The 15,411-nt window shown below is 36.9% G+C and overlaps 3 protein-coding genes across 3 annotated transcripts; 1 reads left to right on the forward strand and 2 right to left on the reverse strand.

Moving 5' to 3' along the window:
• Positions 1 to 3,699: 3,699 nt before the first annotated feature.
• Positions 3,700 to 6,017, reverse strand: LOC120004589 (protein TILLER ANGLE CONTROL 1-like). The gene is made up of 5 exons (XM_038853956.1): positions 5,750 to 6,017; positions 5,616 to 5,661; positions 4,873 to 5,522; positions 4,616 to 4,748; positions 3,700 to 3,809 (listed from the first exon to the last, which is right to left on the reverse strand). The coding sequence occupies exons 1-5, from the start codon at positions 5,753 to 5,755 to the stop codon at positions 3,796 to 3,798; spliced, it is 849 nt and encodes a 282-aa protein (XP_038709884.1). The 5' UTR covers positions 5,756 to 6,017; the 3' UTR covers positions 3,700 to 3,795.
• A 4,821-nt stretch (positions 6,018 to 10,838) lies between these two features.
• Positions 10,839 to 12,082, reverse strand: LOC120003803 (ras-related protein RABA3-like). Its single transcript, XM_038852897.1, has 2 exons — positions 11,684 to 12,082; positions 10,839 to 11,393 (listed from the first exon to the last, which is right to left on the reverse strand). The coding sequence occupies exons 1-2, from the start codon at positions 11,953 to 11,955 to the stop codon at positions 10,931 to 10,933; spliced, it is 735 nt and encodes a 244-aa protein (XP_038708825.1). The 5' UTR covers positions 11,956 to 12,082; the 3' UTR covers positions 10,839 to 10,930.
• Positions 12,083 to 13,798: 1,716 nt separating this feature from the next.
• Positions 13,799 to 14,693, forward strand: LOC120003325 (cilia- and flagella-associated protein 251-like). The gene is made up of 2 exons (XM_038852267.1): positions 13,799 to 14,099; positions 14,333 to 14,693. Exons 1-2 carry the CDS (start codon positions 13,875 to 13,877, stop codon positions 14,537 to 14,539), a joined length of 432 nt encoding a protein of 143 aa, XP_038708195.1. The 5' UTR covers positions 13,799 to 13,874; the 3' UTR covers positions 14,540 to 14,693.
• The last annotated feature ends 718 nt before the right edge of the window (positions 14,694 to 15,411 follow it).

The following is a 15,411-nucleotide window of genomic DNA, read 5'->3' on the forward strand; positions in this document are numbered from 1 at the left end:
ATTCAAGCACAACAGGTTCTTAATGCTGTTATGCACTTATGCTTAACACTGTGTCTCTGGATAATTAAAAACCTAATAGTCATGACTTAAAATTAAGATAAGGATGAGTGAAGGGTTCCTGTCCTAATTGGTCTGTTTATGGATGTCTTATTACAAGACTTGCCTATCTCTATCTGTCTAGTTGGTGATACTGTACTTCTTCAACATTGTCTATTCAAAACCTGTTCATTAATACATGAACCAGCACATCTCACAAATCTAGCTTGGCAGATTTGAGGTACTGATAAAACTGATAATTGAAGTTTAGTTCGCGTGTTTTGTCAAGACTTGTAGTCCCACAGTGTATTGGCATAATTCAATTGAGTGGTATATAAACAAATCCGAAACAAGCCTTTGGCCCAGAACATACCATATTACTTTGATGTGTTTGGGCTGGATTTTCTATGTTTCGACGGCATATTCGGCCAATAAACATAAGAGAATCACTTAGCTTTGTTCAATTGTGACCAGTTTGTGAGTACGGTCTTACTTCTGCTGGTTTAGTTTTATTAGCAAGTACAGGAAATATTAATTAGTTGGATTGATCTTTTAAAGCTTATGGATTTAATCGAAACTAATTGATAGTTGTCGGTAATAATTGTTGCTAATTAGTATACTTTTGAGCATGGAAGACATGGTTGGTATGTAACATTTTCATCTGTATTGTTTGTCTGGGAAAAAGTTTACAACATTAATGCAAACAATAATAATGGAAGGGTAGCAATGTTGGGAGCTAGAGACAATATTGAATTCCTCAAACGATGGTTTACGAAGTTCACTAGAGATTTTTTCATCACTGGGGAAAGCTATGGAGGTAACTTGCAAATTAATATGCAAAGTGTAAATGCAAAAATCTGCATGACTTTAGACGTCAGCACCTGATACCAAGGAGTGACGCGAATGGTGAACTTCCGTACCTGCAAGACAACAATCGGCGGCCCTTTGTGCCCCAAGAGCACTCCAACGTTTAAGTCAGAATCTTTTCAGAGAGAGAGAGCGCTCCGAGCCCTTCGTGGTCCGGGAGTACTCCGACGCTAAAGACTGTGGGCATTTGTGGATGGATAAAAATCATAGGCCTAGTCAACAAGAAAGCTGGCAGAGAGAGAAGGGAATACCTCATAGAAAACTATCTCACGTCAGCTCAGGAAGATTCAAATTCAAAAGAAGAGATCAAGATGAATCATCATATCACAATTCAATTTTCAAAGGCAAGAAGAGATAAGAAAACCCTAATAGCCACACTCCACACCAATTATAAAAAGGAAGGTAAGGCTTGTGAGTGAGGTACACACTGAAATCCACTTGAAACTCTTTAGTTTCTCTCATTGAAATTCGTCTATACTAAATTTATATGCAAGCTTTTTTTGATCTCAGAATAAATCGATGAGTGATCTTGTTTGAGATTTTAACGCTAATTTAGAATACATAATTTTTTCAAAATTTGTAATATACTTTGAGAGATAAATCATTTTGAAATTTCGCTTAAAAGAAAAGAAAAACTCAAAACTGATGATATCATGCCTAGAGAAACATGTGGAAGAGCTTAAAATGAAAACAAGCTGATTCGTCAAATTTTATATTTTTATTAAATGTGTATGGACATATATGTAATTAAACATTGTGAGTCCTTATAATTTATTTTTTTCTTTTTTATTGGAATAAATTTTCCAAATTATGGACCTATTGATAATTGTCCCTATTTTTAAAACCAAACAACACTTTCGCACGTGATGCAAGACCTAATTGTCTTTGGGTGGGGCTTGCCTGGTGTCTAGAGTGTAGACCTGAATTGAACAAGATAACAATAATGGCGCTCTCAAATTCAATGCTTACAATAATAGGAAAATTAGTGATGAGTTCATCTCTTAAAGGTATTATTTCAATAATAACACTCTTAAAAGTTTTATTCGTTCATAAAGTCTAAAATACTATTTCATAAAGGATAAAAGTTAAAATATATGGTTTTATTGTCTAAAATACATTCATCTTCATCCTTTAACATGGCATAAGCCGTGATTCATCTCTGAGCTCCGCCGGAATCTTCGTCTTCGTCGCCGGAAGCTCCGTCCTCGCCCCTCATGGCTTATTCGACAATTCTATGGCATTTTCAGTGATTTTTCATCCCCATTTTTATTGTATTCGAACTAGATCTACTCATACTTATCACGAAGTTTGTAGATCTTATTGTTCTCCTTCGATCTGTCATCACATCATTATTTTCAGCATTTTCCGTGATGATTTTCATGATTTTTTGGTTCTAATGTGAGATCTGCAGACTCAGGTGATATGTTATTTGTTTCGATTAATTTGATATCTGTCATAATGTTATCTGTCTTGTTAAATATTATCTGTCTTGTTAAAATATTATTTATCCTTAATGAAATGTTATCTATTTGAAGTTCCAAAAGGATCAAAACCGATAATATATTAGAACAAATCCAAAACAGATGTAATATCTGCAGATTCAGATTCTATTTCAGAAGAATATTGACAGATACAAAGCATATATAATATCATATACGAAACAAATATAGTATCTGCAGATTTAGATCAGATTTCAGATGAAAAAAAGTAGTTCAAAAAAATAATAAAACCTCAAAGGTGATGCACCTTGGTCCGTGGAGTTTATTGGTGTTGTTGGTGGTCACCGGAGTTGGTCGTATTGGCCGGATCTAACTCTTTTTCAAACGGTGACCGTGATTTCAAGAAATTTTTCTGACAAATCAAGTGATAATCGATGGCCAGTGATGACTGGATTTTGATCGAGCTGACCAAGAGCTTCATTTTGGTAGTTCATTCGTCAAAAATGATGGCCGATCAACCAATTTCTTGTGGTCGGCGTGAAGGAAGAATGGAGAAGAAAAGAGAGCAAAAAAGAAAGAAGAAGAATCAACGCATGACAGTAAGATGGATCTTAGGGATATTTTTGTGAACTTAACACAAATGTATTTTTTTGTAATAATTTTCCCGTTTTGTCATTTTTGGAATATATAAGTCCCATAATGTTCTTTTGCCTAATTTCTCCAAAAATATGATTAATATCATTTAATTAAGGAGTATGCAAACGTAAGTCCAGACGGACATCATCTTTTAGACGAGGCTGCATCAAGTGTTGGGGCCCATGGGCCAAAACTTGTTATTTGTTCTCTTGGGGAAATCAGGCTGCCCATACATAACATCAGGAGATTCAGGAATTAGGGAAACATGTGGGATCTGGAAGCTCTGTAATTCATTGAAGATCGTAGAGTATACAATTCGAATCCAATAATTTTAGGAAGGTATGTTACATCACACGACATTAGATTCGAATTATAAACGTTAGGAAATTGCGGCGTTCTCAAATCCATTTACGTCTATATGTAGATAAGCACCATGTCAATTGATTATGCCATAACATCGCCATCCCCAACCCCAAATCATCAACAAAGATGCGAGAGATTGCAAGGAAGAAGACAATAACATGGTGTTGAGAGAGCATTAGCTTCATACAACAACGTAACATCATCACCCACCCACTCACATCTTTTGATTTGTCCAAAATAATTATTATTTAAAATTAAGAGCAAATCACCAAATTTTGCAATACAAAATCAACAATCAAAAGCCAGTAAACAATCTACTAGTACCCATAAACAATAAGCCAACTTTACAAACACAGAATAAATCACATAAAGGAGTAATTATTAATAAACAAATATAGTAATAATACTGGAAGAAGATACATCTCTACCAAATTAAGCCCCATCACTTCTTAGCTCAAACAGCAGGACCTGTATACAAAAATTACGAATCCCCAATCAGTATCTGTGTCATAATTTGTGGGTCCCGTGTTCTCATTTACAAACCGGCTTACGAGGGGAAGGAAAACCCACATCATATATACAAACCCAAACGATATAGGATATTTCACAATGTATAGAAAACAAAAGGCAAACATATATGAAGGAATATGGACACAAGTTTTGGGGTTGTCCCTCCACATCCCTCAAAGGCAATAGAGCAGACTGGGCCAGGCAGCCCAGTAAAAAGATTGTCATGGGCCAGGCTTGGACTGGACTAGTCGACCCGACAATTGTGGATCAGTCTTTTTTGCGATGTAAACACTCCATAATTGGGACTTTTGGAATGACATTTAATTTGCCACCTTTCTATTTGGCATTTTATTTTTGTATGTTTTTTTTTTCCTCTTGATGGCCGCCCCATTGCCAGTAAGATGATGGCAAAAAAAGGTTATGCTAGCGTTTTTTGTCCCGACTATCTCATATGTTGAAATGAACATACACGATTTTATGTAAATCATATGAGACATGTGGAGTTCACGATTTTACATGGATTACATGTGTCCATCTCAATATTTGACAAAAATATTGGAATCTTTAAATTTTTCCCGAAAAATAGGGGCAACTTTTGTGTTTGAGCTTTTGGATTGGTTTAGAACTTAAATTCTTCTATGAGGCTCAATAACAGCATAATCTAACTGATCCTGACCTCTATAACTATTAATTAGAACATGTTTCTCAGTAAAAAATAAATAAAAATTGGGTGTGCAAAGTGCAAACTAACGTAATTTCAGTACCTGCTGGGGTTCGAAGCAGAGCAACTGATTCACAGGCGATTGGAAGCTCTGTAGCATTGACTTGGTCATCCAGTTTTTCTTCCTTCACTTCCGGTTCTGGGTGAATTTTCCTCTTCAACATCTTCCTCATCAACTACAAATCAACCAATACATATATCAGATATATATATATATATATATGAAACTAAACTAAATTCAGGAAAATTCGAATTAGGACCTTCTTAAGAGTTGTACATTAATATGCAGAGTAGGCTTACTTTGTTTAGTTTTTTGATTGGGCGCGAATCCTCGCCAACAAGAGGAATCAACTTCTTGGCAATAGAAAGTCCATTCTTGGTTTTAAGTCTCCGCAGTTTACCAGAATCAAGTTCATTTTTCTCAAGTGTTGGCTTCGTTTTGACATCGGAATCCGCGGAGAACAGGTCCGCTAGTGTTACTCTTTCTCCTTTCTTCTTTCTCTGATCAATCGCAGCGACACCCAAGTCGGGTTGAACTTGAGAAGATCCGTAAAATGGAAGAGGAACATCATCAATGAAGTCGAAATTGCGCTCAAATGTTGTAAACATCAGTGGACTCATCTCTTCTGCTGCTTCTTCTTGTTCTTCATATTTCCTGTTATTGTAGTAGTCTTCATTGTTGATATCCTCAGCATTATCGACATAAAACGTTTCTTCGTGATCATCTTCCACTTCGAATTCATCTTCCCGGGTTCGGAGAATGAGGTAGTCATGTTTTTGATCAATGATTCTTGGAGGATCAAAAGATTCAAGACCAAATGTGCCAATTGTTAAAATGCCATCTCTCCAACCATCAAGCACATTCACAAGTGCTGCTTGTTTGAGCAATGCTTGCCTGTCTAACTCACTCGTTGCGAATTCCGGCTTTTTCCCATTTCTATCAAACTCATCTGCACACACACAATGATTAAGTAATTTCAGAATTTCATATCTAATAGACCAAACAAATAAATAACCAGATGAAGAAAATGAACAAAAGATACCTTTGTGAAGGGTATGATGAAACCTCTTGTGCATCCAATTGAAGATCTGAATTCAAGAAACAAAAGATAAATAAACAATGAGGACATAAAGTTAGTGAACAAGTTTTCAACTGTTCTTGGTACGAGTCTCTGACCTTCATTTTCTTCTCAGGAGGTGGTTCTTGGCGAGGAACAGTACTAGAAAGTGGGTTACTCAAGAGACTGGTGAGGGAGTCGAACTAAAAGGAAGGGACTCGCAGGAGTGGCACTCTGACAGAGCGACACGTGGGAGGGCTAGAAATGGGTCGACCTAGATTATAGCCATAGTTTTCGGGGGGGCATGGCATGTTTGAAGAGCCATAGTGTTGGGTCTATCTGGCATGATCGATGAGCCAATATTCTTGAAGTGATATATGTGTCTTCGCCTCTCTTGCAATGCTATGTATAAAATGTATATATATAGAGTGAGTTGCGTTATCTCCCTGCATCGAGTCTCGACCCAGGTCTCACTGGGACTTACAATATCTTTCATATGACCCGAAATTTACTAACTAATTATTCGATGGGAGTTGAGTGGATTCCACGTTAAAAAAAAGTGAGTCTTACATGTAGATATTCGAATTTGGACTAGACTTCAGTATTGTTTCACACAAATCAATGGCAACACATAAATCATAAACCAAAACCACTGTGAGACTCCTTGTGTTTTAGCAGTTGGATGCGGAAATTCCGTATGTGACAACTATCGTATATACATATATATACATAAACTGAAAAGTCATCCTAAGCTAGCTCTTAACTCTAATTATTTCTTACTCTATCTAATTAGCATCTTTATACTACCAAGCTCCTTGAGAAAAAGGGAGGAAAAAAAAAAAAACTCAAGGCCGATGGTACATTTTTCACTGATTTGGAAACTGAAGTCAGGTGGATAAGGATGGTGGTGGGAATACTACCACTTTTTTCTTTTCTTTTTTGTTGAATCCTTTTGCCTTTTTGCCTGTGTGCTTTAGTAGAAAACTTTTATGACAACAAGTTTTTCTGAATATTTCTTTCCATGTGTGCCCAAAAGAAGGACCAATATCAATATAGGTCACATAAGTAGCTATTTGGCAGCTCATTTTCCACCATGTGAATTATGTTGAGTGGAGTCAGTAAAAATTTTTACCTTCTTTTTTTTTTCTTTCTTTAGCTTTTCAAGCTTCAATTATTGTACTTAGGCCAAACTCTACAGGCCCAATAAAAGTTGTCAATCCAATATTGATTAATTTTGGTTGATAGATCATAAGAAATACCTTTTGACTAAGATCATGTGTAATGCTACAATTATGATTTTTGCGCTGTGTTAGTAAACATTGACCACAACAGCTTAAACAGCTTCCTTTGCTCTATCTCATCTTCTGCTAAAGTTATAATACGGTACGTCTTAATCTTCATCTGCCATTTCCTTCGACAAAGTAGTGGATGCTTTCTAGTCCTAGTCCAGAGCGGCTCGAAGCAATGTTGCCCTTATTGGGATCTATCTATCTATCTATATAAAGTGATTTTTCCATATATATTGAATTTTGGGATCTCACAAAAGCCCTGTTTTTGGAGTTTGATTCCTACTAAATCCAGACACAAATTTTTGTTGGTATTTGTCTGATTCATGCGGTTTAGAGGCTAGTAGACTTCTAGTATTCGTTATGGATCAAATCATAAGAAGTTTTCTGTGCACTAAATGATGTGAGATATGTGGAGGAGGAGGAGGAAGGTACGGTAGCAAGATCCTAAAAGTCTGGTTTGTTGTTTGACTTGTAGCATGCAGTTTGTCTAGTAATGACTTAGCTAGAAGACCTATCCAGATATAGAGAGGGGACTATCTTAGCTTTCATGGCTCTCCAAATCCATTGCAAGAGCAGGCGCTTTGGATTCTTGGCCAAATTGCACACATTCACTGACATACCTAAATCTCCGGGAGCCTTGGACGAAGAACTCTAAAAAGGGGGTGTTTTTTTTTAAAAAAATATCGTATTACTTAAATAAGTGTGAGGCTACTATAACACTAATAGTTTTTTAAAGAATGGAGTCATGGTGATTCAGGGTTCTAAAAGGCCGCCCATGTCATCCACCCCAAGAACGCTCAAGCTATTAGTATTCGTAATTGACCAAATAATTTTAAAAAAATTGTGTACTAAATAATGTGAGATATGTGGAGGAGGAGTAAGGTACGTAGCAAAGATCCCTAAAAGTCTGGTTTGTTGTTTGACTTGTAGCATGAAGTTTGTCTAGTAAAATGACTTAGCTATAAGCCTATAAGACCTATCGAGATATAGAAAGGGGACTGTCTTAGCTTTCTTAGCTCTCCAAATCCATTGCAAAAGCATGCGCTTTGGATTCTCGATCAAATTGCACACATTCACTCTCTCTTCCATGCATCATCCATAATTCCATATTGTGGGTCGACTTGGTCTCTCTTACTCTCCCAAAGCAAAGTTGGGAAGCAATAAAAACTTCAAAACAAAAGCAAATGGAATGTGTTTTCAGATGCAAAAAGATATCAGCACATTAGGGACTTAATTTGTTGTTGATTACCAAAAAAATAAAAGAAAAGAAGGAAGGTACAAATGAGAATATAATAAAATTACTTTTAAGATAAGTGAATCTAACTTATTTAAGCTCTTATGTATGTTGATTCGTGAGACAGAATTATTAGGTCAGTCATGACTTAATGTGATTGTACCGGCAAAAAACTCTATGTCGAACTTGTCTATTGCGAAACAAGGAAACAGTCAGAGAGCCCGACGCTTTGATGTCTACGTCAGATACGATAGACATAGCGCCAATTGTTTAGCGAGTGCTACTACTTACATGATATGTCACACTTTCTGAATTATTGTATTAAAATTATAGATTCTACTATTCTAAATGAATTGCGGAGCTCCTAAATCCTCTTTTGAAAGGTGTTGCAACTGGTGTTTCTTATATAGACTTAGGCCAGTTGGCCTACTCCCATTGTTTGGGTTGGTCAATGTTTATCCTTTGACTCTCTACGCCTTGTCAGTCTTGGTCATTTCTTCTAAGGATGGAGGGGACTACACTAGGCTATAGCCCTCCAATACTACTATATATATATTTTATGTATATTTATAATTTTCATGTGTATTCTTTAGTGAATATATATATATATATAGAAGAATTCTCACATACGGGTCTAATGTAAGGGTGTAAAATAAGGGTTACGTTTTAATGGTGTGGAAAAGTTTCCTTTAAAAGTTTATGTTAACGTTTTGGATTATTTTATGCTACCAAATATTAAGATGAATGTACATCGATATTATCATTTTAAATAGATGTAATGTTATAAATAACCCTAAAAAAAGATTTTCAAAGGTGCTGCCCCCAGACCCCGTCAACTTCTAATTGTCCCCCAACCTCAATTCTTGGCTTCGCCCATGATTTCTCTCCTACACAATGATCCTCCAATAAGATTCAAACTTTAGACCGTACCCCTAACCACACGTCCCAACATTCGATTCTTACCGCTGAAGCAATCCGATAGAGTACTCGACCACAACCTCGCTTTAGCTTCATCATTTTCTCCTTGTTTTTCCCTGAACACCTTCAGCATTAACATTCCTTTCAACACAAAAAATCTCTATTACTTTAACATGATTGGTGGTGCGTACGTGGTGACATTCTTCATCGTAAATGAGAACCAGAAAGATTTCTTATGAGCTACCATTATCAATCAATCACATTATATTTTAACCCAAGGCATACAACAAGTCCCACTTACACACAATCGTTTCCTTTAAACCTGTTGGTGGCTACTAATGAAGGACCAGATTTGATGAGAACCAGGAATTTCAACTACTTTTAATGAGCCACCGCTATCAGTCGATGCATTTTATAAATCAGAGCACATGCATGGCATGCAGATATTTCAACACCACTAAAGACGTCGTCGTCCCACTAGAACAGTATTAGTCTTACAGATAATTTAGTGGGGATCCATTTATATGCATTAATGCATGTTCTACAACGACAAGAGAGAAACAAAAAAGAAAACGTAGAAATCCATCATCCTTTGACTCCTTGACCATAACCTCTTCCCTTGTGGGCCCTCTCAATGGGGAAAAGATAATGGTTTGTTTGACCATCTATAGCAATTGATCAACATCTCTAATAGGCTCAAGTATATGTATACATCAAAGAATTAAGTCAAAATTAAGTAGAATGATATTTCTTAGTCACATTAACTCTTCTTTTTCTTTTTCTTACGGAGGGCGGTAGCCTTGAGATTTATTAAAATGCTCTCACTTATAGTAGAGTAAAACCTATGAAACAAACCAAAGAAAGAAAGAAAAAAAAAAAAAAACTCAACAAAGCAAAAGGAAGATCAAGGAAAATAAGAAAACCCAATTAAGAGAACATTGGAGGACAAATAGGGATGAAAGTACACCAGGCCATTCACGGGCAGCTCCTAGGCGGCCTATTATAGGCCCGACTCAAACTTAGCTTGTGTGATAAAGGAGTCGAGCTCGGGCCAGTTTTGAAATCAATTCTATTAAACTAGTCGAATACGACCTTGAAGAAGTCTGCTTTCATCCCTATTTACAACACTTATTATGACAAGCCCTTTTAAGGACCAAATCATTAGGGGTGTGCATCGGACCGGGTTGGACTCGACTCGATGATTTTTAACAAATGGATGACCCGCTCGGTAACCTTGCTAAGGAGTTACGTGGTTTCGGGTCACTGAGATATCCGGGTTTCGGGTTAGCCGATAGTCCTAAGCACTAGCAGACCGAAAACAAATAAGCCCACCTGCATACCTGATTCAAAATTCATGAATACATATTGATAAATTGATTCACAATTTCACAAAAAACCTTAAAAAGAGGTTAAAAAAAATGACATCAAATATCAATGTTGAAAGCCTGAAACTGTAATCTGTAACAAAAATTTAAAGAAAATGAAGCAACTTGCATACTTGTAGACTACTGACTGCCAAACTTACAGTCTTGCATACAGATACAATACTTACTACTTAACACATTTTGATTGTTTGAGTCTCTACCATAAGGGCCAATCCGATAAGGGCCGGGTCTTAGCGCCCAATGGACACCCCTACAAATGATGATATTGGGCCTAGAATCTCTCTTTCTTAAATGGATTAGACGAGAACATATCTTAGATTAATGGGCCTAGCATGTCTTCCTCTAAGCCCACCAACTATGCACTTGAAACACCCAAAACCAATATGCATAATGCAACCCATATCAACTTAACATAAAATTTGATTCCATAACAACAACTCTCAATCGTCATAACGTTAATTTGAAATGCCAACATCAACAAGAACAGGCAGATAATTTCTTGATCTCGCTAATCTCCAGATCGGCCCCTGAAATAACATCGATCTTCGAGCCTTTAAGCGACGAGGAGGCATGATCAGTACTTCCATTTGGTATTCCATTGCTGGCTTCCAATGACTTCTTAGAAGTGACACTGTAAATTTCTTCAAGCAGCTTAAAGAATGCAATGTCCACATTTGCACCACTAAAAGCTGATGTTTCAAAGAAGAAGAGGCCCTGATCGTCCGCGAACTCAACAGCGTCTTCTGTTGGGACCGCCCGTTCGTCCACAAGATCGGCTTTGTTTCCAGTCATCGCCATCACTATTGAATTGTCTGCGTTGGCCCGGAGCTCCTCGACCCACCTCGCGACGTGATCAAAGGAAGGTCTCTTGGTGATGTCGTAGACAATTATGGCCCCCAGCGCACCTCTGTAATATGCACTGGTAACTGCTCGGTACCTGCATTTGTACAATATTTATAGAATTTATCATATATGAATGATTAACACTTCATTCAACCGACGCACCGAACCACTAGTTAGAGTAGTAACGATGTCATGTAACATTATGGTGAACAAGATTCGAATCCCCCTCCCCGTTTCAAAAAAGAAAAAGACTTTCATTCAACCGACACTCCCAGAATGTTACAAAATATATCAATTTAGTTAATCATGATAGCATCAAAATCTGCATAATTAACAAATTTCATAAAGGATAAGGACTATGAACAAAATCAGTAGCATATATACCTTTCTTGGCCTGCAGTATCCCAGATCTGGGCCTTGATGACTTTGCCTTTAATGGTGACAGTCCTGGTCTGGAAATCGACACCAATTGTGGACTTGGAGTCAAAACAGAACTCATTCTTTGCAAACCTTGACAGCAACTGAGTCTTCCCCACTGCGGAGTCACCGATCACCACTATCTTGAACACATACTCTATTTTCTCTTCTCCATTAATATTCTCTAAGTGACGAGGACTGCTAGTATGAGCTTCCACGCCATTCATCTCTTCATTCATGTTTCTCTTCACCGACAAAATAAACAACCAAAGAACAAGAAGCACATGTCCTACTTTTATTTGGGATGGAACTTTTGGTCTTAGGGCGAACTGGTGGCTAGTGGGAGTGAGTACAACAGAGGAGAAAGAAAAAGATGACCCAACCACTGACAAAAGACTGAAGCTTTGTCTGATTTAAACAGTGAAAAGGCGATGAGAGGGACAAATTAACGTAGGACTAGTGACAAGTAATTATAATGAAATGTGACTTTGTTAGAATTCTGTGAAATTGGGCCGGGAAACTTGTCTTGATGTGGTTAACAAAACTTGTCGCTATACCACTAACTCCACCATATTTTTGACAAATTTTGCGGTTTACGGTCTCAAATGGACCTTTCAATGTTTGAGTGATATTTTCGTAATTTTGTATTGTTCACTATATTAGGATTGTAGCACGCCTAGGGTTTATCTTTTTGACTTTGAAGAAATATACTGAAAACCTGAGAATTTCTCTAAATTCGATGGATTCCGTTGTTTATTTCCTTGGTTAAACGTTGGTTTAATCTTGTTCGTTGTTTTCATCTGCATCACAAATCATGAAAATATGATTCCTTCCTTGTCTCTCTTCATTTTGTAGTGAAATTACCATACATTTAACTTTACGGTATGGTACCTATTTGCATAAAATGCGGCTAAAGTAGGAAATTTTGTCTGCCAAAAGCCACAAGTTTTGTTCCTGGCATGATCTTTGGAACCAGCTCTTGGAATTCCAAATATGCCCCTTTTGTAATGAAAATCATAGTAGTTAGGGGTGTCAAAAAATCAGTTTTGGGTCAATTACCAATCGAACAACATCACGTGTCTACGAAATATTTACATGTCTGGATCATAATCCGAATTAGATTTCTGACGTACTTAATTGACAAAATCCGAATTGATTTAAATCCGGACAAGAATCTAATCTGGCTTAGTATAGCCAATGATTTATGGTTTCGGTAGAAATTGTAGTCAATTCTAGCTAAAAGAATTGTAGCCCCATCCCGCATACATGAAGCAAAATATACAAACTTGGATCTAATCACAGAAACAATGAAAATATTGCCAAAACAAAAGGAGGACATTGTTCACGAACTAAAACCAAATAGGCAAATATAGTTAAACAGAAAACTTGTTACACCATTCACAGCTTCTAACCCCTAAAATGTTCGGTTTGGGGTCGAGAAACCGAAACCTGTCTGGCAGGCCCCTGCCCTGGGTATGACTGCCAGATGTAAGTCGTAGGATGTGCAACCTCACGGTAGGGACCACCCGCCCCTTCAAAAGTGGTCGAATGCCTCAACGAGAGTTCGAACTCACAACCTCCAGTTCACTTGTTAAGGCTTTTGACAAGGTGGGTACCGCTCAGCCGTAACTATAACAATGTAAGGCTCATAAGATGATGACAAATGTACTTTAACTAACTGGGTTATTTTCCCACATTTTCTCTGGTCCTAGTGATTTCTCAAAATGGTAGGAATGAAGAACAAATCTCTAAAAAAAGGCATAAATAAGGTTGAGGTACCTGTTTCTATATATATATATATATATACACACCAGTTTTATTTGGTTGGAGGAAAAAAAAGATCCCGAAAATCTACACCATAAAAATTCTCAATCAACCAGCTGTTTAGTCCTAATTTTGATTGCCTTCCCTCAAATCTTTCTAGGCCATGGAATTGGGACAACCGTATGTAACAAATACCTTATTAAGAACAAACATTGACCACTTAATTAATTCTATATAAACCTATACAAACTTCACAAACATTACAAGTCTCTCATTTCTCTCCTTGTTGATCTTATTCTCTCTCACAATCAAAAAGAGGGAGAGAGAGAGAATTAAAGAGAGATTTTAGAAAAAGAAAAAGGAGATATACATCAAATTTTCCATCATCAAAAACATGGGAGCTTGTGCTAGTGTTCCTAAGGGCCTGAAAACTGACATGGGTGACGCAGCACCAGCCCCCGAGCCGGCTAAGGAGGAGGAGCAGCAGCAGGTTCCTGCTGTGGAGACCAAGGAGGAGGTTAAGGTTGAGCAAGAAGAAAAGAAGGCTGAAGAAGTAGTTGCACCTAAGGAGGAAAAAACTGAGAATGATAAGAAATCTCTTGGAACGTTGCTCGATGAGGTAAAAACAACCTAATCTCCATTTGATATATACAAATATGGTCAGAAATCCAACCCTATACAACCAACTATATTGTCTGTTTTACGACAACAGGACGAAACCCAACCATATTGTCCGTTTTATGATAACAGGACGAAACCCAACCCACTGTAAGGAAATAAATTTATAAAATGCTCAAGTCGTTGTATGTTAATGTTCTTGCATTAACGTGAACATTTCAACGAAATTGGCAGAAAGAAGAAGAAAAGAAGGAAGAAGCCGCAGAGGAAAAGAAGGTGACTGAGGAGGTTAAACCAGAGCCAGCAAAAGAAGAAAAACTAGAGGAAAAGAAAGAGGAGCCAAAGACTGAGGCACCCGCCGTTGCTGAACCACCAATATATGAAGAAGAAGTGAAGAAGCCGGTAGAGGAGAATAAGGAAGAGAAGAAAGAAGACAAGTGAGAGAATTTGGAAAGAAAATTTTAAATACAAACTGAAAAGGGGGAGGGGGGGTCTGATTAATTCTTGAATTTCTGTGAATTAATGTTAAGGATTGTTTGCTCAATTGTTTGTCATATCTCATATATATGAATTTGTTCTTAATGCTTATATAAGATTGGAGGTGCTTATATCTATTACGTGCAAAAATTATTTAAATACCATAAATTAATGTCCTTCTGCCCCTTTCTTTTCAATGTAGTTCAGTTGTAATAAGAATCTTATTAAAAGCATAATCAGAATACCACCAAGTTTTAACAGGTACTGTGATTATACATTTTATAATATATATATATATGTCAAGTATTCGTAATGTGATTTTTAAAAATGAAAAATGAAAAATAAACCAAACATTCTCATGTAATGTGAATACAGTACAAGGGAATCTATCAGACATGCATTTGCTGTAATATTACCGAATAATGTCATTTTGTTTTAGGAATTGTATTTGTTTTGGTGGGGAGAATCCTCGGTCATTATGTTTCAGTTGTGCATTAGATAAACTCATCGAACCTGTACAACTTCGTGAAAGAATTGTACGACTTAGTTTTTTCTTTTAATCGAGCATTGCTTAAATTATTTACCTAATTTGAAGGTAAAAGATCCAACAAATATAGGATAACACTTGACAGTTGAAATCATATCAAAATCACAAGAACTAATATACATTAGCAATATTCAAAACACATTCTCCGTATAAAACTTACAAACTATCGGTTAATCGAGCATAAATGTGCCTCCTTAAGGTCGAACTAGTAGAATTATATTTAGTAAAATCGTGTCTCGTGTCTTAAATGTGTCTCATGTCTTAAATCAACCTGAGTCCTTAAAAGTCT

The sequence above is a fragment of the Tripterygium wilfordii genome, chromosome 8 (assembly GCF_013401445.1).
Source record: "Tripterygium wilfordii isolate XIE 37 chromosome 8, ASM1340144v1, whole genome shotgun sequence".
Lineage (NCBI taxonomy): Eukaryota > Viridiplantae > Streptophyta > Magnoliopsida > Celastrales > Celastraceae > Tripterygium > Tripterygium wilfordii.